General features: G+C 50.6%; 2 protein-coding genes across 5 annotated transcripts; both read right to left on the bottom strand.

The window, feature by feature from the left end:
- Positions 1-3,821: 3,821 nt before the first annotated feature.
- On the bottom strand, positions 3,822-10,759 carry TMEM184A (transmembrane protein 184A). Of its 2 annotated transcripts, XM_066561042.1 has the most exons (9): positions 10,745-10,759; positions 7,928-8,152; positions 7,123-7,288; positions 6,208-6,298; positions 6,045-6,120; positions 5,405-5,496; positions 4,819-4,988; positions 4,522-4,719; positions 3,822-4,089 (listed from the first exon to the last, which is right to left on the bottom strand). In XM_066561042.1, exons 1-9 carry the CDS (start codon positions 10,757-10,759, stop codon positions 3,839-3,841), a joined length of 1,284 nt encoding a protein of 427 aa, XP_066417139.1. In that variant the 3' UTR covers positions 3,822-3,838. The 2 variants fall into 2 exon arrangements, with proteins under 2 accessions (XP_066417139.1, XP_066417137.1); XM_066561040.1 differs by lacking the exon at positions 10,745-10,759 and having other exon boundaries at positions 7,928-8,227.
- Positions 10,760-13,122: 2,363 nt separating this feature from the next.
- PSMG3 (proteasome assembly chaperone 3) lies at positions 13,123-16,352 on the bottom strand. Of its 3 annotated transcripts, none has more exons than XM_066560748.1 (3): positions 16,250-16,352; positions 15,662-15,879; positions 13,123-13,673 (listed from the first exon to the last, which is right to left on the bottom strand). In XM_066560748.1, exons 2-3 carry the CDS (start codon positions 15,875-15,877, stop codon positions 13,521-13,523), a joined length of 369 nt encoding a protein of 122 aa, XP_066416845.1. In that variant the 5' UTR covers positions 15,878-15,879; positions 16,250-16,352; the 3' UTR covers positions 13,123-13,520. The 3 variants fall into 3 exon arrangements, with proteins under 3 accessions (XP_066416845.1, XP_066416846.1, XP_066416847.1); XM_066560749.1 differs by lacking the exon at positions 16,250-16,352 and adding an exon at positions 15,988-16,239; XM_066560750.1 differs by having other exon boundaries at positions 13,561-13,673; positions 15,657-15,879.
- Between the last annotated feature and the right edge of the window lie 3,914 nt (positions 16,353-20,266).

Genomic DNA, 20,266 nt, shown 5'->3' on the forward strand with positions numbered 1-20,266 from the left:
TGACTGCTTGTGAATAAACTGCTTTAACCCCTTACATCAAATACTTCATCTTTTTGCTTTTCCCTGTTGGGGCTTTTAAAAAGGTGGTAGCTTGTGCCAGTGAGCTTCCAGGGGTTGTGTTGGCTTTAATGCCCTATTTCAAGTGGTAGAATTTCTTGAGGGAACAGCTGAAGGGGGTAAAACACTTGGCCTGTGTTGAGGCAGTAGGTTGGAGACAGATGGGTGTGTTGGCCAAAGCTGGAATTAAGAGGTAGGGCAAAGTGAAGAGGTGCAGGGCTGAAAGGCTTTGTGTGTCAGCAGGTAATGGATGGTCATTAGGTGGGGCCAGGCAGGCTTGGCTGAGCAGCACGTGGGTGAAGCCTGAGGGTGATGGCAGTTTCTGTGCTGAGCAAAAAAAGCATCATCAGCTGCTTTGGCTCCTGCCTGGAGTCACTGCAGCGAGGAGCTGGCAACAACAGAGGGGACAGGGAGGTGGGACAGTTGTGACTGTTGGAGGGATGGAGGAGCATCAGTTCAGGAGGAAAAGGGCATCAGGAATGGGCCAGGTGAATGTTCAGAAGTGAAAGGAAACTCAACATTTACCATGCATAGGTGAGGAGCATAGAAGGTCGCTGTGAACAGGGTGACAAAAGCACAAATCCTGCTCTCTGGCACAGGTTTGGCAGTCTGGTGCCTGTCAGCAGCTGGGCCCAGAGACTTGGTGAGTGCTAGCACCCAAGAAAAGAAATGTCTGTCTCTGACTGGGTGCTGTGCAGTGAGCAGCCATGTGTGAGAGCTGCTCTGCTTTGGTGCCAGCAGCTGCCTTCCTTCCCCTCTGCTTTTAGAGAGGTCAGCCTCAGCTCCTGCAGGTGTAGTGGCAGGGTTTGCTGTGATGATCATCCCTGATATGAGTGGGGTGTAAACCTGCCTGATCCAAGCCCAAAAAACACCAGGAGATCCGATAGCTGCAGCTTGGCCTTGTCCTTGGGGAAAGCCCGAGGACAAGCGACAACGGGAAAACAAATCTGCCGACCACTGGAGCCTGCTGCTGGCAGTGAGAGACGCCTGTTCCTCCCAGGCTGCCTGCTGGCGTGGCTCCAGGCACAGCAGGCTCCTGTGTAGGTCACCCGTGTGCTCGCCGCCAGCTTTCGCCGTGTCCTTGTTGAGGAGGTGGAGGAGACGCGTGAGCGGAGGAGACGGCGTCCAGCCTACATCAGCGTTGGCATTTCTGTTCCCCATGGATGCCTTTTGACAGCCTGAGGGTTTGAGGGCCGTGACAGCGCCCAGCCTGAGCCATCAGCTCTTGCCTCTCTCCCCTCTCCAAGAAGAAGGACGAGCAGGAGGCCCGGGCTGGAGCAGGGAGGGTGCCTGCTGTTGCCGTCGCGGCAGCCAGCTGGTGTCCAGCCCAGCACGGCTCCTTCAGGCTGGTATCACACTGCTGACTTGCATGAGTCACAGCTGACTTTTTTTTTCTTCCCCCCCTTGTTTGGCTTGCAAGAAAGATCTGGTTTACATATAATACAGTAATCAGGGCTTGACATAAATAGGCAAATGTTATTGTCTGCATTGGGAATTGCACCTGCTGGCAGAGCAGTGGAGGCAGCCCATTATGCACCGGAGTCGATCATCTGTGCAATGAAGTACAACCACGGTTCTTGCTGTGTTCTTGTGCAAGTCTTTATCTCAGCGGCTGCGAGAGCACCAGCAGATGTGCCATCATCACCTTTGCAGTCTGTCCTCGCCCCAGGAGCCAGAGCAGCCTCTGTTCCTGCAGCTGTGGCTGTCCTCTCCCAGAGGGGTGAAGACCAAGATGTTCAGCTGAGATGTCCCTGCTCCTGTGCTGGCTGCATTACAAAACCAGGCAGCCTTGGCCCCGAGTACTGAGGCTGCACTTTCTATGCAGGACAGTCTGGCTCCCAGGATGTGCAGGATCCTGGATGAATGCCTGGATGTGCACAGCATCTGGCTCTTGTTTGTGGACCTCCTTGCAGGAAAAGTGGCAGCAGTCTCACTGGCTGAGCAGGTATGAGCAGTGCTCCTTCTGACCAGAGGGACTTGCAGGACTGGCTGAACTATGGGTTGCTCATGTGGAGTCTGGGCTATAGCATGGTAAGATTTCTCCAATAATAATAATAATAATAAACAGAGCTTGTCTTACTGGTGCCGGAGTCTGGGCTTAGCTTAGCTAAACCAGATCCAGCACCTCTGAACGAGCTTAGGTGAGGATTGGAAGAGGTGCTGTACAAGGAGAGGAAGCAGGAGACACACACGTTTTTTGTGGAGTGAAAAAGATGAGCACAAATCCTGTAGGAATGCCAAAATGTGCAGGATGCTGCGTGTGCAGGTATTTCTGCTGGGCCAGCACTGAGGGGCAGGGAGGACGTTAAGCTTAAGAGCATCAGCATTATAGCAGGAACAGGCAGATCGTGGGCTTTGCTTGCTGAGCTCAGTGAAAATGCTTGCTTGCTCTGTGCTAGAAATTGCTGTTTATTAGAAAAAAAAAAATAAATAATTTTGTGTTGTGATTTACATTTTGCAGCTTAAGAGCAGGGAAAAAAAAGATCCAAATTCTCTGAGTTGTGTTTAAAAGGGCTCCAAGCCTTATCCATTGGTTTGTTTGCCACATGAGTGCAAATCTAAGGCTATAGATTTGCCTTCATTCTTCCACTAGCCAGCTACCATCCCAGACAACAGCCCAACCAGTGCCTAAGTTCATTCCCAGGGATCATCTCATTAACAGGAGAATAGAAATTAGACTAAAAATTGGGGAAGAAAGAAGAAGTAGTCTTAACAGAAGGATATGAGCTCACCATCACTGATACAAAGAGCATCCCTCCATACAGTCTTCCCTTGCCTGTGGTCTTGCCCCACGTGGCAACATCCCTCAGCACCTCTCTACCCTCACCATGGTCACCCAGCTGGGCTCAGCTCCTGCTTGCCTTCCCACAGGTCAGGCAAAGCCCAGGGATGGGGAATGGTGAAGGGTTGGGAGGAACAGACAGTTCCCAGTAAGTGAATTCCTACCACCACCAGTCACAGTCTGGTTCCCTAATAAAGATTCTGATAAGGAAGCTGGAATCCCTTTTAACTTCTGATCCGTTCAGAGATAAGCTGGTTTAGACATAAACAAGCACTTCTGTCACCAGCAGCTCTCAGAAATGCAGCTGCAGACCTCTGCCTAGTCCCAGTGAGGTCCTGCCACACTCCCAGGGGAATTACTTGGACAGCTGCATCCACATCTGGAGGGAGAAGAGGATGACTTACTCTTTCTCCATGGTAAAGATCTTTTGCACATCTCTATAAGCTTTGCTGTGAGAAGGAGAGGGGGTAAGATGTAAAAATAAGGAATGACGTCTTTCAACATTTACCGGGTTTTGAGGTGAAGCGAAGTCACCTTCCTGGGCTGGTTTTCTCCACGGAGCCCTTGGAGATCATTTTTTACTCAAATAGGGAGAAACTAGAGCAGAACTGTGCTGAGAAAAGCATTTCTCTCAGGCCTCAGCACTGCTTGGAGGTAAGAGTAGGGCGAGGGCGGCGGGTCTGTCCTGCACCCCGGCTCCCCCCCTGCCTGGCATCCCCCAGCATTGGCACAGGGCTGGCAGAGAGACAGCAGCAGTGGGGCAGCAAAGCCCAGGCTGCAACACAGGGTCCAACACAGCTTCATCCATGACAGCAGAAGCTGGCACTATTTCACTTAACCTTTTCTGGGTTATTGCATCTTCCCTTTGAGAGACTGGCTTTTTGCACAGAGTTCCTGGCTTCTCAGTATTCTGATTAGCCCAGGCTGTCTCAGCCTCAAGAGACCTCCCCTCTGCATGGGTTAAAACCTCTTCAGTGTCAGTGTCTCTTCTGATACCTCCTACAGCTCCTCATCTGACAGGATTAGCATTCTCTTTTCAATGTTTTTGCTCTTCCTGCTGCTCTGTCCATCTATCTTGGAGGCCACGTGCCCGTTGTCCCCCGGCGCTTTGCGCTCTGCCTCCTGCATGGACTGCTGGGTGTAGTGCTGGTATGCAGGTGAGAAGTTGTGGATGGCATCCTGCACAATGTCCTGGGGGCTGATTGTCTCCTTCAGCCCACTCGAGATGCTCTGCATTGGGGCGAGGTTTGCTGCAAAACAGGGAGAGCAGGAGGGTGATGGGACAGCAGACAGTCAATGAGCACGAGTGATCCAAGACACTTCTACTTAGAAATTCGAGATCAGGGGCTCATTGTGGGCCACATCAGCTTGTGATTCCAAGTTCCAAGGAGAAGGAAGGCAATCCCAACTCCATGTTCCAAAGGATAGATCCTCTCCAAGAGCATGTGGGTAATACCACCATCCCCTAATCCTGCCCAGCCACACCAAGGTCTCCTTACCTGCCCCATTGTTTTAGCTTGTGGGTGTCATGAGGGAAGAGGGAGAAGAAATGCATGGAGTACAGGGAAAAGAAATTCCTCTTGTGGCTTGTAGCATCCCATTGGCAATGGGATACTAATAAAATAGGGGAGGTTTCCTCTTTCCTTAGTCATTGCAGAAAGGAAGAAGTGAGGAAGAGTTACCTGTTGAGTTTTCTTTCTTCTCCCTGTACACGTGGCAGGTGAATGCGTAGCGCAGAGCAATGGAAGCGAAGAACATTTCAATGCAGATGATGAAGTTCTGGTAGCCAGCAGCCACTGTCCCAGCTCCCACCTCCTTCCCATCGATGATCTGAACTTCAGGGATCACCCCACATTTCTCCAGGATTGCCAGCAGTGTCCCTGTGTGGGGGAAAGGAGAGGGATCAGTTCTGCTCCTGCACCCCTGATCCAGGTGGGGCTATGGGAGGAGAAGCACAGGGTGTCCATGGTGGGACCCACCTTGCCAGAAGGAGAGGAAAATGACAGCCTTGATGGTGATGAACTTGAGGACTGGCTCAAACGGGCGCAGCAGGTCCATGGTGGCGAAGTAGAAGAGGAAAAGGGCATAAAGGGCCAGGCTGACAGAGAAGTTGTAGATGATGGTGATGTAGAGATATCCACTGTGGACACTGCAGGCAGAGACAGAGAGAGGGGGAGAGAGCTGCTGCCCTGGGCTGTGGGGAGCAAAGCAGGTGCAGCTGGGGGCAAAAAGAGATCAAATGGGGAAGAGGAGGGTGCATAGCTTTGCTGTGGGGGAGAACACAGCCCAGGAGGGGGAGGAGGGCAGAGGTAACAGCTTCTCCTCTGCTGGTGGGACCTAATTTTATTAATTTTTTTAATTTATTATTTTATTTATTATGGCTCACAGGAGTTTTGTCCCTTTATGGTTTGGGGGCAGTGAGTCTCTGTTCCCCAGCACTTTGGGCTCACAGTGCTCTCACTATCCATGGAGCAGCTTCCTGGGGAGACTGGCAGGACACACTGTGATGGAGCAGGGATCCTTCCTCTCCCATTCACCCCCCCCAGCCCCAGCCAGCATCCTCACTTGAAGTCTCCGTCGTGGTACTTCCCAAACGCCTGCAGGATGATGGTGACAATTGCCATGAGGGGTTTCACAATGCAGAACTGCAGTGTGGCCTGCACAGGGGAGAGACACGGTGTCCCATGGGCAGCAGGACATCCCACCCCTCTGCTCCAGGGACACACTCAAAGGAGGGAGCAGGGCTCTGGGGTGAAATATGAACCAGCACAAAGTCTGCACATGTGAGGGAGTGGGGTTTCCAGAAGGCAGCTCTCAAAAGGCAGCTTAGCCAGTCAAAGGTGGGGGAACCAGAGGGCTTGGGGACAGACAGGTGACAGGATTCAGCCCACAGTGCAGTCCTGGGGAGTGAGACAGCATCCAGGCTAACCTGGGACTGGACAGAGATGGCAATCTGAGCTCTGCAGTGGGAGGAGACCCTGACTCAGCAATGAGTCAGAAGCAAGGACAGCAAGCAGCCTTGCTGCTGGCCAGGTGCCAGCAAGCTGGTGACCTGCCTCGCTCAGAGGAAAAAAGCCTCCAAATCCAGCATTTTAAGTGAATAATGAAGCTAAGCTCCCTTGGCAGGGCAGTGGGGAAGGAACCTGCCTCCCAGAGAGCCCTCATCCGGGGGAAGTGGAGTCGATGCTCCCCATGGGGTACCCACCTGCTTGCAGAAGCGCAGGAACCCGATGGAGTAGGACATACCCTGAAGGCAGCAGGTCCCATAAAAACAGCTGGACCTGGAAGCAGAAGGCAAAGAGATGCCATTGGGGGTGCTGGGTGGGGAAAGTGGGTGGAGGAGGAACTCCCAGGATGGTGGGACTTACGCAATGGGCTTCCCTCGGATCTCGGTCATGATGGTGCTCTCCCCTCCGAGGTACTCGAAGCACAGGCTCAGGAAGCTGTAAATCACAAAAGCTGCCAAGGCAAGGGCAGACAGGATCAGCAGGACTGATGGAAGTCCTGGAGGGGGTTGTTTCACCTCACATTTCTTCCTGCTCAGGTGTTTCCTCATCCAACCTGGCACTGCATCACGATTTGGGATGCTGGTGGGTGGGAGCCCAGTGAGAGGAGCAGCAGGTCAAATCTATCCGATTTCCAAGTGGAGTCGGACACATTGCACTATGTGCACAGAGTTCATTACAGACACAGCAGCTCCTCTGGGCACACACAGTCTATCCAGGGACCATCTGCATGGAAGTACCTCAAAATTGCTAAGGGGCAGCACAAACGGCTGGTGGCCAGCAAGCAGCAGGTCCTGAACAGTTTTCTTGGACATCCCCACCACTTATTTTTCATATACACCAAACCTGAAGTAATGCAAATGCCCACACAACTTAATTCCTGAGGAAGACAGGACCAAGGTAGAAAAACAGCCTTAATCCTGACAAGTTTCCCTTGTACTTCAACACACCCCAACTCCCCAATTTCTTGGGTATATCTGCCTCGTGTTTTAGAGAAGCACTTCTACCCCACAGGTAAGCAGAAAACCTCTTTCCCAGGCATGTGGTGCTGGGATCCCTCCAAGCCTGTGTCTGAAAGGCAGCAGCTTGTGTTTGTGTGTGGGGCATCTCCTCCATGCTACTGACAGAGAAGGAAGGGGAAAACTTCCTCATGGAGGAAGGGAGAGTGGGAAGTGAAAGCAATGGAGATTTGCCACTTCAAGATGCTCCAGAGACAGGTCAGCAGGACGAGAGCCCTGCTTTGCCTTCAGCCTCCCTGCTGACAGATGCTGTGCTCACCTTCGTAGCAGTCCCGCACCGAGTCGAAGTAGACGTAGTACTGGTGGCTGCCGAGGAGGAGGAGGCTGAGCCAGGAGTCGAAGGCGTAGACGGGCACGATGAAGAGGATGCGGATGATGTAGCGCTGCTCCTTGGGGATGGTGTAATTCCTCAGGTGTGTGTAGATCTGCAAAGTGCCCAGCATGCAGAGTTGTAGCTGACACAGGTCAGGATGGGAACCCCCAAGGCACAGAGGTGCTGTGCTAACCCTCCTCTCTGGGGCGAGAGCTCTGCCAGCCTTCCACCGCAGACCATCGCAGTGAACACACACAGCAGGCTCCATCCCACTCCCTGGGCCCATCCCTTGCATGAAAACATGTAGAAATCAGGGTCCTTCCCTGGGCTGTGTGAGGAATGTGCCCTCCCCTGTGCAGCCCCATCCCAGTGCTTGGAGACAGCCGCTTGCCTCACGCTTGCCTTCAGCAGCATGGACCTGCACAGCCCCCTGAACCATGCCCACTCAGGGTATGCTTCAAGGCAGCTGGTGCTGAGCACCCCAAACGCCCCACTGGGTGTTGCCTCTGGGCAGTGCCAATGTCCTGCAGCCTCTCCTGGCTCTGGCAACCACCTGAGGAGAGTGTGGGCAAAGTTCATCCTTATGAGCTGCCAGCACCAGGCTCCTGACAGCAGGGATATCACCTCTGGGCAGCAACAGGAAGAAATACTTACCAGAAGCTGAGTAATTTGCAATGGACTTGGGGGTAATCAATAGTTTTGCTCTCATTTCAACCCCTGTGCTGAGCCCCACCTCTGCTGCAGCCCATACCTGGTGGAAGGTGACGATGAGTGCTGACCACACGAAGATGCCAGAGATGACCTTTGCTGCTGTGGTGGTCAGGAAAAGCTGCTGGCCCTCCTGGGAGGTGTTGTGGGCAGCCGTGAGCAGGGCAACAGCTGAGAATGGCGGGGCTGAGGCCAGCCTGGCTGCTGTGCCAGGCCCCGGCGTGCCAGGTGCCACGAGAGAGGGCACAGCACGTGTGGCATTACTCATCTGCAGGGAGGGAGAGGGAAGGGGAGTGGTGCAGGACAGGGAAGGCCCCAGCAGATTTCCCAGCCCGCACAACATGTACAAACCTCCTGGGAGGTTTATCTCCTCCCCAGGGTTTTTCCAGGGTGTCCTCCACCCAAACCAGCCCCTTTGCCATGATTGGGTCTGCTTCTCCCAGCGGGAAAATGCAAATATCCTTCAGGAGCAGACCCTCTTTTCCCTGAGGAGGTCTATGCAGTTCCCATGTTTCCCAAAAGACACGCTTCTCCTTCCCAGATTGGCTCCTTGCTTTCTCAGGAATCACTCCCACTTGAAAGGGAATGATCTATGCATCTTTTCCATCGGAAAATAGAGACTTAAGGGTTAAACCAATCCCTCACCCAGGATAATAAAGAGTCCCTTACCAACAAGCCATCAGGACACTTGTGTCATCTTCCTTGGGAGCCCAGAAAACACCAGGTTCCCCCCCAAATTTGGCTCCTTTCATCATGTGTGGCCTGCTGGGGGAAAGCCTGGGGCTGCCCAAAAAAAGAGACGTTTGGTGTCACCCACATTCTTCACCCAGTCATTTTGGGATTGTGGGGGTGTCACTGTGCCAGTAGTGCCAACCCCAAGACCTGAAGGACAGCCAGCAGTCCCTCCTGCACCCAAATTAAGCACAGGGGAGCAAGCCTGCCATGCCAGAGGCAGAGCTATGGCATCTCCCTGCTCAGTGTGTGCTCCTCAAAGCTGGCTGCCCCAAGGCACTGAGCATTCCTGGTGCAGAGGGTGGCTGGGCATACGGACGCCGTGTACCCTGTGGTTACAGACAGCAAGGACCAACCTAATAATAAGCAATTATTTATAGGGCAGCTTCATATCTCAAGGCCAACAGATGCATAAACTGCCATGTTTGGGTTCTCTTTCTGTTAATCTATGGAAAGCTGCTTTTTCCCCAAGTATAACAATAGTGGTTTAAAAACCCAACAACCTGCAAGCTGAACTCTAACAATATAGATGCTTCTCAGTGCATTGTTAATAAACAAATATTTTAGCTGCTGGGTAACTATTGCCTGGGGCAAAACTGTAAGCATGAACAGGAGAGAAGCACAAAAATATCTGCCACAGATAAGAGTGGTAGAGAATGACCTCGGTCCAATTAAACACTGAAAACAAACCAAAGCAAGAGCTGACCCTGCAGCTCCCTGTTCTGCCCTCTCACCGAACCCCAACCTCACAGGACAGCAAACTCAGCTGGTGTCAGATCAACAGCCCTAAAAATACCTTTCCCCGGCTCTGGCAGCAGCCCGTGTAAGCGGAGATGCCCGGGCTGGCGAGGCCCCAGCCGCTCACCCCCAGTACCTGCGCTGCGAGAGGGGGAGCGGAGCTGGAGCTGGAGCTGGCTGCGGGGCAGCAGCGGGGCCGATAGTGTTACACAGCCAGCAGCGAGCCCGTTCCTCCCCCCAACACCGTCCTGTGCTCCTGCCCCGGCCAGCAGGAAAAAGGATCCCGGGAAAGCCGGGGCGGGAGCTGGTCTTTGGACAGACTTGGATGCTGCCGGACTTGCCTTGTAAACATTAACAGGAGGACGGAGATAGCTCGTGGCACAGGGAAGGAGATGAGAGTCCGGCTGTGCCTCGTTCCCCAACCACTCCTCAATCTTTCTGGGGGTTGCCCTGCTGCTGGCTGGGGTGAATGGCTGCATTTGTGCTTTGCTTCTGCCAGAGCATCATGACTGAGCAGTAAAGCTCACTCTTGAAAAGCTCACTCTTGAAAAGCTCACTCTTTCTAGCTGTGTTTTCTAGCCACTTTTTTAATGATCCAGCTTACTCTCCAAGACATGGCAGAGAGCTGTGCTCTTCACTAGATCCATTTATTCTGCTTTCAGCCCAGCGCTGTGCCACAGATGCTTGGCCCAAGACATCCCATCTCCTATTAACTTTCCCAGCCATCGCGGTGTGAGCACGGTGGCACCAACAGCCAGTCCTGGCAGCCTCCCCGACATTGTCACACTCTGAACATTGCAGAACAAGTCGTTAAAAGCAAAAGCCTCGGTGCTGCTCACAGACAGGGCTCCCAGCTCCACAGGTAATTAGATCCCGGCCGTGGAAGGTAGTCAGGCAATTCAATGCAGTTAGAGAGCCATTTGCTTCCAAAACAAAGGCAGCAAGGAGACACCGGGAATAATACCAGCTGCAAAATTCAGCTCCTCGATGGGACTGAGCCGTATCCAATCTGTCTGTTTTCAGACACCTTGCAGGTAGCTGCCATACAGTGTCTACCTGTTACATGCACTCCCTGGGATATTAGAGATGCTAAGTGAGAACTGAAAAGATAAACTGAGCAGTGAAGCTTGTGTTCAGGCAGGCCACCTGCAAATGGGGCTTTTCACCTTGCCAGGGATTCCTCTCCATCTGCAGGCTGCCAGAGCCCAGACTCCCAGCTCACACCCCTCCCTGTGTCCTGCAGCACTTAGGACAAATCCCCACCTCAGTGGCAGCCCCCTGTGGGGTGAAGCAAGTCAGAAGGGAAAGGTGAGCCCTGCAGCCCCCCAGCAGCACCTCTGAGATCCCTGACCCACATCCTGGGGAGGGGAGCATCCAGGCTTAGCCCCACCAGAGCAGGAGGCATGCCTTTCCTCCTGATTGCTGTCAGATAAAGCCAGGACACTCGGGTTGTTCACGGGACCAGCCTCTCCACACCACCATCAGGCCACTCAGGGGGAAGGACCTACAGCACACAGCTACAAATCGCGGCAGGGCAGCATCGAGCCCTCTCTGAAGCCCATCTGGAGGAGTGGATGACGCAGGCACAGGGCTCTTAGCGGCGGCTCTGCCCTCCCAGCAGCTCCCACAGGTGCTCAGAATCAATGGCTGGGTCAACTCTGATTTGTGGGGTTTCCCCCAGCTGCACCCCCCAGGGCCCCACTCACCCTTTGGAGCTCCTCCGGGAGGGAGTCTGGCTGCCGTGCACCTGCCTCTGCATCCCCCGTGCCCTCCTCCACCTGCACCGCCGGAGACTCCTCCTCCGGCCACCGTCCCAGCCCTGCCCGCCTGCTGGCCGCGGGCCCTGCCACTGCCCCAGTTACCCTCGCTGCTCCCCGGCTCCCACCAGCACCCCACTTTTCCCACCAGCGTCCCACTCTCCCTGCCAGCCCCCAGTGGTTCTTGCTGTGCCCCGGGCTCGCCGGTGCCCCGCTTACCTTACCCGCACCCCTTGGCTGTGCCCGGCTCACCCTGCCAGCGCCCTCCCTGCGCCCCGGGCCCCGCGGGAGCTGGAGCAGCAGGTCGGGCTTTGTCTCCCGCAGAAAAGCCACCCAACTTACCTTTCCAGTCCGCCGTGCTCGGCACCCACGCCCGGAAAGCAAACACGGATGGAAAGCCGCGGCCCGACGCCGCTGCCCCCCGCCCAGCACACGTCCGAGGGCAAGAGCTCTGCCTGGGTGGCAGAGGCAGCTTTCCCTCAGCTGGGAATTAATCCCTACCTGGAGGAGAGCAGTGACTAAAAGGCAGGCAGCTGGTGGCACCTTGTGCCTGTTGTTTGAGCAGGCCTTCCCCTTGGTTTATTGTGCAGCAGACAGGAGCAAAGTCGAAGGACCAATTGCTCGTGCTCTAATTTACGGCACGTGGAAAGGCAGCAAGGTAAGTCTGTCGTGGCTCTGAGCATCAAATCAGAGAGGTTTCCACGTCCTTTCCTCACCCACAGCCCTAAGCAGACCAGGTGGCACATACACAGCCAGGAAATGAAGGTACTTAACTTGTGCCTGGCTTTTAGGTAGTAGCACTCAGCTCTTTGGGGCACAGCAGTGGTATCCACTGTATCACCACAGTGGAAGATGCAATTTTCATCCAATTTGCTGATTCATGCATGTTCTCAAGCTGCTGGAGCTATGGACACAGTAAGAGCCTCAGTTTTGTGTCAGGAGAGAATCCCTACTAGCAAACCAAAATTGACAATAACTAATTCCACATGCCTCTCTCAGCCTTCCTAGACAAAAAAAAAAAAAAAAAGGGAAGTGTAAAAGAGGAAAAATTTATAGCTCTGACAGATGCGAATCTTTGATTCTTGGAAGCACAGTTTAGAAAATTATTTTTAGATGAAGTTTCTTGTCAAGGGCAGCTGGAAGCCTGCAGTGTTTGAACGTATTTTTAAAAGAGAGTTTCATTTCTCATAATCCCTTTAAATGCTGTAAATAACTCTTACTTCAGAGAAAAGAGTCCTTTCAAAATCCATTTTCTGCTTTTCTGCTTCTAGGGGATTTTTTAGCAGCAGAATGACCTGGCAGCTGGATCGCCGTGGTGGGGCAGGCACAGGCTCTGTGCTGATTCTGCTGTACCAACTGGTCTTAGCACAACTCCTCCCTGCCCAGAATCCAAGACCTGGCCTCCGTCTGTGCTGTCAAGTTTATAAGTGACAAAAGTGTGTAACAGCTCACTTAAAAATTTACTACTTGTTGTTGTTTATTACAAGAGGTAAAAACAAATGTGTTTTCCAAGCCAAAGGCAAAAGTTTGGCTATTAATCTTTGCATCAGCTCATACAACATAATGTGACACTTTCTGTGAATGACTTGGCAGAAACAACCCTGTGTAACCCCTCAAACCATCTGTCCCCACATCTCCTAAGACAGATGCTCATTGCAGGTGATCAGCCTATGGATGTTCTGTTTCTCCAACGTGTTGGTACCACATAACCCATTGGCAGAGATCATTTTCTTACCACTATTTTGGGTTCCTGTCTTCCACCCTGACATCAGCTTTGATGAAATTTGCAGAGCGTCATGATCTGCCTCTCTTTAAAATCGGAGTGAAAGTGGAAAATGAATTCAGACTACCTCCAGAAAAGAATGGACATAAGGACAAAAGCAGCCATCTAGGACTCATTTCCTAAAAAAAGGCAAGAAAACCTTTCCCATTATACAACTGTTGATTTTTTACCAAAGCTTGTATTTCAATTGAAGTGATTCTCACAGAGCAAAAAAGAAAACAGGTAAAATTTGATTTGACAATATTTCTTTTATTCCCTCTGCACTGGGTGTTCCCCCTTTGTGGTATGGCACAGCTACAGGGCTTGGCATCTGCTGCTCCTCAGGACACATGTGCAGAGCCGAGCCCTTTCCCAAATAAGTGACCCACCCAACATGATAAAAGTAGCACTTCTCTCCTATGTTGAGACAATTGCTCTCATCTCACCACTGTCTATATGGACTTGCAAACCTGTCCCAGTAATAAAACCCACAAATGTTCTACACAGTAGAGAAAAATTCATGAAATTCCTCAGGACGTCCAAAACCACCACAAAGACATTCCATCATTTTCATTTCTAGTCCTTTTAACTAGGTGGTGATGAGTCATGGGCTCAGGATCATTTCCTTGAATCCAGATGGCACAACTTCACCACACTTGGCAACTTCGGATCACTTCTCGTAGAGCCTGTATTCCTTCCATGGTTTTGTCCTTTAAAGCCATGGCGAGGAGAACAGGTTTGTTCCCAGCTTCCTGCGACACAAATGCCACCAGGTTTTTGGCACAAACATGAACGAGGGGCTGAAAAGCAAAGGGATACAGATGTACACTCCTACAGATGGGAGAGTCCTCCTGCAGGAGTTAGGAGAGGAAGAGCCCTGGAGTGATGTGGAGAACCTGTTGATCCTGGGCTCAGACTGAGCAGTTCCAACATGGTCAGCAAAGACCAGCCATGGGACAGGGAATTTCAGAAAGCACTTTCTCAACCAGCTTAAAAGGGAAGAGTTTGCTCCCATGAGTGTGCCAGCCACCCACACCACCCTGAAACAACTTTACTGGAGCTGCACTTGAATTGAGTTCAGCACTGTCTGGGAAACTTGGAAACTCAGTACAGAGAATCCTTCCATAATCCTCCCACCTGAACTATGGCACCAGTGTTAAATGATATGAAATGCTGTGGATCCAAACGCCTTTATTTCCTTCACAGCCGGGTTTCTAAAGAAGGTTGCAAGCACAGTTTTTTTGTTTAAAAACTTATTCTGAAGAGGGGATGTTCCACTGACAAGCTCTGAAAAAAAGCTGTTATTTTTGTAATTCCTAGAGATCCCCAAATGGTGTTATATACAAAGTTTTTGTATGCCTGGTGTTACAGACATGTTGCTTTTTATTTTAAGAGAATCACGAGAAGCAGAAATAAGAAGTGAGGTTGAAGGTGGCAAAAAAAAAGGGATATAACCTTTTCCATGAGCTTTCTTTAACAAGAATAGATCAGAACAGCATTGACTATTTCACTTGGAAGGCACCTACAATGACATCTAGCCCAACTGCCTGACCAACTCAGAGCTCAGGTTAAAACATTATTCAGGGGATTGTCCAAATGGCTCTTAAACACTGACAGGCTCAGAGCATCAACCACCTCAAGCCTGTTCCAGTGTCTGACCACACTCTTGGTGAAGAGGTATTTTCTCCTGCCCAGTCTCAACCTCAGCCAGCACAGCTTTGAACCCTAGGGTTTATTTACACCCAGAGCTGTGTATTTGTCAGAAGGATCAGTTTCCTTGATTTTAGCTGCTGTTTGGTAATGTGCAACATCCCAAAGAATGATGTTAGCAGTGACAAGCAGGAAAGCAGCAAATTAGTGAAAGTCTTTTCTTGAACTTTAGATCAGTTAGTTAAAATAATTTAAAAATAGAATGGAACAAAGTAAACATAGCACTTCCCATTTCCAAATAAAACCCAAAATAAGTTTGGCGATGGAGGTGGTCAGCATTTGCAGATATCAAAGCAGAGAAAGCAAAATATCTCCCAAAAAGGGAAGGCTATTGCACAAGAAAAAGAACTCCACAAGGGGAACTCATGGATAGAATCAGGAACTTGTGCTGCTATAGCTTTTCTAGTTAAAGCTAGCAAGTAATATGTGATAGCTTCAACGCTGATGGAAAGCCTCATAATCTTGTAGCTCTGTAACTTTCTGTTTTAATGTTTGACCAGTTGATGCTTTTAGAAACACATTTGCTTCTGCTTTCTCTCTACCTTTGTGAAATGGTCGATAAAAACCTCATTTTGTTGAAGCAAAACAAATTAAACTTTATCAAGGGAACGTGCTGGCAGGCACACTTGGGAGTGGGCAACTAAAGTCCATTATGGGGCTGGCATAGATGGGGGAGGACAGGGGTGGGAAAACAGACCTGAAAAGGAAGACAAACTCACTGGAACAGAAACCCAAAAAGGTTATCAATGGCTGCATATTTAATCTTGCAACCCTTAAATCAACAGAGCTTTATCAAACTTTCCATAAACATGCAGAAGCAATCCATATCCTGTAGGATAAAAACAACAGATCGCCAAACCACTCACGGTTTAGTTAAACTTTTATGTCCAAGAGCAGACGAGCACACATACTTTTCTGATGAGCCCCTCTTTCCTCATTTTAAAATTAATCTTATCACTATTCAAACACTGCTTAACTGCTGTGATTCATCAACTCCCTGGCAACTCGCACAGCCCCACCTACCACATTTCCCCCTTATCCTTGCTGCCTCTGCGCTTCGCATCCGCTCTCACCTCACCTCATCCTTGCCCAGCAGCACCTTCGTGGTGAGCGAGGGCCTGCCCACGTTGTCGCCGATGGTGTTGGGGTCCACGTAGACGATGGTGCCCATCTTGCCGTACTGTGTGACCACCACGAGCACCGAGTTGGAGAAGGCCGTGCACACCACCTCGGTCGGCACCCCGTGCACCACCTCCTCTCGCTGCTTGGACGTCACGATGGGACTCGCTTCCATCGCTTCCGAAAAAGAACAAAACGACAACAAGAGTGTGACAACATTAGATTAAAAACATGCGCCACAAGCTACAAAAAGACAGAATCCTTCCCATAATTTGGAATACCCACGGTTAAGTTAATTTCAGTGCAAACTCGCACCCCTGACGGGGGGGGGGGGGGGGACTTCGCAGCCCCGCAGCGATGGCATCACTACGCCGCATGGCCCCGCTGCCTCCGACCGGGGCCCCGCTAGCGCGGATAGCTGGTACCGAGGGTGAAACCTCGAGCCCTGCTTTCCACCCCGGCTCCACCAGGCTTTTCCTAAGAGAGACATGGAGTCAGGGAGACAGCCACCCCCATCCCGCCGGGCCGCGGCCCTCACCGCCCCTACCCTCGCTAGCCCCGCCGCGCCGCCGCTCTCCGCCCCGGCCCGCCCCGCCGTGGCGGAAGCGGCGCCTTTCTTTTCCTTTCCCTTCCCATCCCTCCCTCTCTCCCTCCCGCAGCCGGCGGGGGGCGATGGCGCAGGGCAGCTGCTGCCCTCACGGGCTGTCTCCTCCCCTTCCCTCAGCGCCGCCGCCATTACCCGCCGCAGCAAGGCGCCATCTCCGACCCCCCCGCGCTGTCCTCACGGTCCCTCGCCGGCCCCGGGCAGAGCTGCCGCACCCGGTCCCCTCTCTGGGGATGAATCCCTTCCCTCGGGAATGATCCCCTTCCCTCGGGGATGATCCCTTTCTCCGGCGATAAACCCATTCCCAGGGATGAACCCCTTCTCCCGGGGATGAACCCGTTCCCCTGGTCCGATCTTCACTCTCGGTTTCTCCCCGTTTCACGCCAGGAGTTGGGGAGGACTCAGGCAGGACCTGTGGCTGTGAGGGGACAGGTGGCCCTGGGGACACAGAAGCGCTGTGAATATTGTTTTTCCCTCCGTTTCCCCATGGGATACGATCACTCTCAGTACTGGGTTTTGTTAGGCCACGCTCTAAGACCCTGAGTGTACTTTCCCATCTTAATAAAAATGGCTTATAAAGGGGGCTTGTGTGAAAAAGACAACTTTTTACATAGACAAACAGAGCTAGGACGAGGTGAATGCTTTTAAACTTAAAGGAAAGAAATGTATATTGGTTGTTAGGACTCAGACTTCCTCATAAGGGTGCTGAGGCCCTGGCACAGGTTGCCCAGAGCAGCTGAGGTTGTCTCATCCCTGGAGGTGCCCAAGACCAGGTTGGACAAGGCTTGGAGCAACCTGGGATGGTGGAAGGTGTCACCCACAACAGGGTGAAAGAAGATGATCTTTAAGGTCCTTTCCAACCCAAACCATTCTGTGATTCTATGAAAACAGGGCTGGTTTTGGTCGTGGAAGTGGCTTTGCTGTTAACTGAGCGAGCATTGGTAGGTGACTGATGGAACTGTACTGGGGGATAAAATAAAGACATCTGTGTGTGAGGAGAGTGAAAACAAATGTGTCTGTCCCAGGTGCAAACATTAGTTTCTATTAATTATACCTAATTAATACAGTGCTAACTTTTTCCTTTGAAATACTAGTATTCATGACTAAAAATTTTGTATTCTAATTTATACAATGCCCTGAAAACTGGCATTTCCCAGAAGTTTGCAACCTCCCAGATTCTACAATTGCTTCATATAAAATACAGTCAAAACCTGCATTCCCATGTTTTAGCTCTCCTTTGCCAGCATCCTCACCACATCCCAAATATCCTGGCCATGGATACAGCAATAGTTACCTGATCTGTGAGTTATCTGTTCAGGTAACATCTCTGAAGGACCCCATGAACACTTCTTTTGTTTGTTTTGCATTAAAAGTTTTACCAAAACTTGATTACAGGAAGAACACATACACTTTGTGCTGAGAATCCTTTAAGGCACCGTTAGAGAGCAGCAGAGATCCATGGAAAAGCTTTTAATTCAGCAGGTTATTTTTGTGGTTAATTCAAACAGAGAGACTCGATACCTTTTCAGTACTCTTTGCAGTCTGGCAAATAGTCTGTTTTCCAGCACTGAATAAACAGCATTCCTCTTTCTTGCTTACCACAGTCACTCGAGGCTTTGCCTGTTTGACAGAGATAATAGCAGCTATTGTCAGTAAAACCTCCTGACTCATAAAGAAGTTTATTCCTGCTCTGCCTTCTCCAGAGAGTAACTTTACTTCAGGACACAAAGGACTGGATTCTTCCTGCCATTCTTGCCAGACTTCATTTTATTTTTTACATGACAGGGGAACAAAGGGAGTCCACTGTAGTTCAGATTTACATGGAAACATGATTCTTTGCTGTTTTGCGTTAGTTTGGGACAAAAAAAAAAAGTTGTCTTCACAGCTTCCGTCAATTAGATGTCTCATTTTGGCATGTAGCTGAGATGGGATATAGCAAGCTGAAGAAACTGAGCAGTGAATCCTCATCACTGAAAGTGAATGTGTGAAAGAAATGAACTAAGGAGAAGATTCCTGTTTGTGTGACTGAGGCAGGGCATGGGGATTTGAGCATACACACCAGGACAGGTAATGAGACCTTTCCTGGAGGGCTCTGTCTGCCTGTCACCTGCTTCCCAGCATTTCTGGCTGAGAAGGGCTGTATCCGTACTCACACTCCTGGTTTCTATGACACTTTACCTCCACAGATCCCTGATCACATTGCAAACATTATTACATTTAGCTTCATAAACTGTCTTTCATCATAATAGATTGTTAATATAACCCATTTTATGGTTCGAGGGAAATAAAGAATTGAGACCGACAGCAGTTTCAGAGCCATCAAATCCTCAGCTGGAGATTTCACAGGATTTCAAGATCCCTTCTTCCATCCCCATGCACTCACTGCCAAAGAAGCATAAGTCATGCATGTCACTATCTCAATTATAAGAGAAAATCAATGACTGTGCAGCCCCATACTTTGACAAGTAAAACTACTCCTAATATTGCAGCTTAATACCTTTATTATTATTTATTCAAGCAGTTTTGCACTGCTTTTCTTTTTAAACTGCTTAAGTGCCTCTGTGTGTGTAGACTAGAAGGAGGCTGCTTTTATATTAGTCTTTGCATTTATCTGAACTGATTTTATAAGAACATATGTGTAAGATCCACAGAGCATCAGAAATATTTCCCACTTCTCTCGAACATAGACACACAGTGTTTCAGGACACCCATTAATAATCCCTGCTCTGGGGAGTGCCTCACTATCAAAGTGCTGGTTTGGTTTATTAGTTTACAGGTTATTACTTCTCCAGTTTAGATTTCTCTCTTGTATCTTTTATGATGCAGAATATAGACTGTGAGCTGGAACCTCGGGTGCAGCTGGACTCTGGGCTCCGCAGCTGAGGAGAGAGGAAAGAAATTGGTTTGCTCCCTGATGCAGGAGCTGCTTGGGAATTATTCTGACCCTTGTTATAAATCAGTTACATGAAGTGGAGCTGCCTGTGAGTACATTCCTCGGGCCAGACAATATCAGAACTCTCCTTCTCCTCTTATTGCTGTCACAGCAAGGTTGGGGTGTGGGCGGTGTGGGGTTGTGTGAGGGCTCTCTCCATGGGGCCATTGTAAAAGGAGTAGAATGGCAGAAATTCACCTCCTGGATTTCTCCTTTCAAGCCATCCCCACTGCATTTAATTAGTCTGGAAGAGACCGTGTTCAGAAAATAACAGTGAATCGAGGCCCTGGGGGAGGCAGGGAGCAGAGCACACCTGGGGCTGTTTGGCCCAGCACTCGGGTCTTCCTGGCTGGCTGCAGTCAGCAGAGAGAGGCTTTGGCCTTTGGTGCAGAGTGGAAACAGCTTTGAACCCCACTGTCTGCAGTCAGGAGTCACCCCTGCTGCACCTGACATTGGTTGGTTTATCTCTGGGCTTCTAGATCTCCTCCTGATAGAGGTATGAGCCTGCCAAACATGACCACAGCTCAGCCGCTTCTGCACGTGGGACATCAGGTGTGCAGGGGAGCCTGAGGTTGGAGTGTGAGCTGCTGAGGAGCTCAGATGTGTCCAGGATTAGGTGATACCTGAACAGCATCTCGGAGATAAAGCTCTGAGGCTCTCAGTTTATGTGCTCATACTTTGGAGGAAGATGAGGGGATTCTGGCTCTTTTGTGCGTTGGTCCCTTTGCTGTGCTCCCTAGGATAACAAAATTATCAGTTCTTATTCTGAGAGACAATTCTAAGAGGTTTGCTTTGTTCTGAAGTTGTCCCCATGGCTCTTATTGTATGGAACATCTCTTATTTCATTGATTGTGTGAGAGGAAGGCTCAGCCAATCTATGAGGCATTGCAGAACCACTCCAACCTACTTTGTTGTTGATGAAACATTTTTTTCTCCCAGTGTAGAATTCAGCCAGCAAAAAACATAGTGTTCGAAGAAAAAACATAAACATAACACTTAAACCCAAATTGTTCCCTTTCTTAGTGAGC

This window comes from Molothrus aeneus, chromosome 16 (genome assembly GCF_037042795.1).
Source record: "Molothrus aeneus isolate 106 chromosome 16, BPBGC_Maene_1.0, whole genome shotgun sequence".
In the NCBI taxonomy this organism is placed as follows: Eukaryota; Metazoa; Chordata; class Aves; order Passeriformes; family Icteridae; genus Molothrus; species Molothrus aeneus.

What these genes read in the sequence shown, in the direction of transcription:
- TMEM184A (XM_066561040.1), bottom strand. Translation starts at nt 8,227, where the DNA reads ATGTTGTGCGGGCTGGGAAATCTGCTGGGGCCTTCCCTGTCCTGCACC. An exon ending in TCATCGTCACCTTCCACCAG is followed by an intron (nt 7,289 to 7,927) that starts GTATGGGCTGCA and finishes GGCACTTTGCAG; the next exon opens with ATCTACACACACCTGAGGAA. An exon ending in GAAGAAAGAAAACTCAACAG is followed by an intron (nt 4,090 to 4,521) that starts GTAACTCTTCCT and finishes CCTGTTTTGCAG; the next exon opens with CAAACCTCGCCCCAATGCAG.
- PSMG3 (XM_066560748.1), bottom strand. Translation starts at nt 15,877, where the DNA reads ATGGAAGCGAGTCCCATCGTGACGTCCAAGCAGCGAGAGGAGGTGGTG. An exon ending in TGCTGCTGGGCAAGGATGAG is followed by an intron (nt 13,674 to 15,661) that starts GTGAGGTGAGAG and finishes TTTGCTTTTCAG; the next exon opens with CCCCTCGTTCATGTTTGTGC.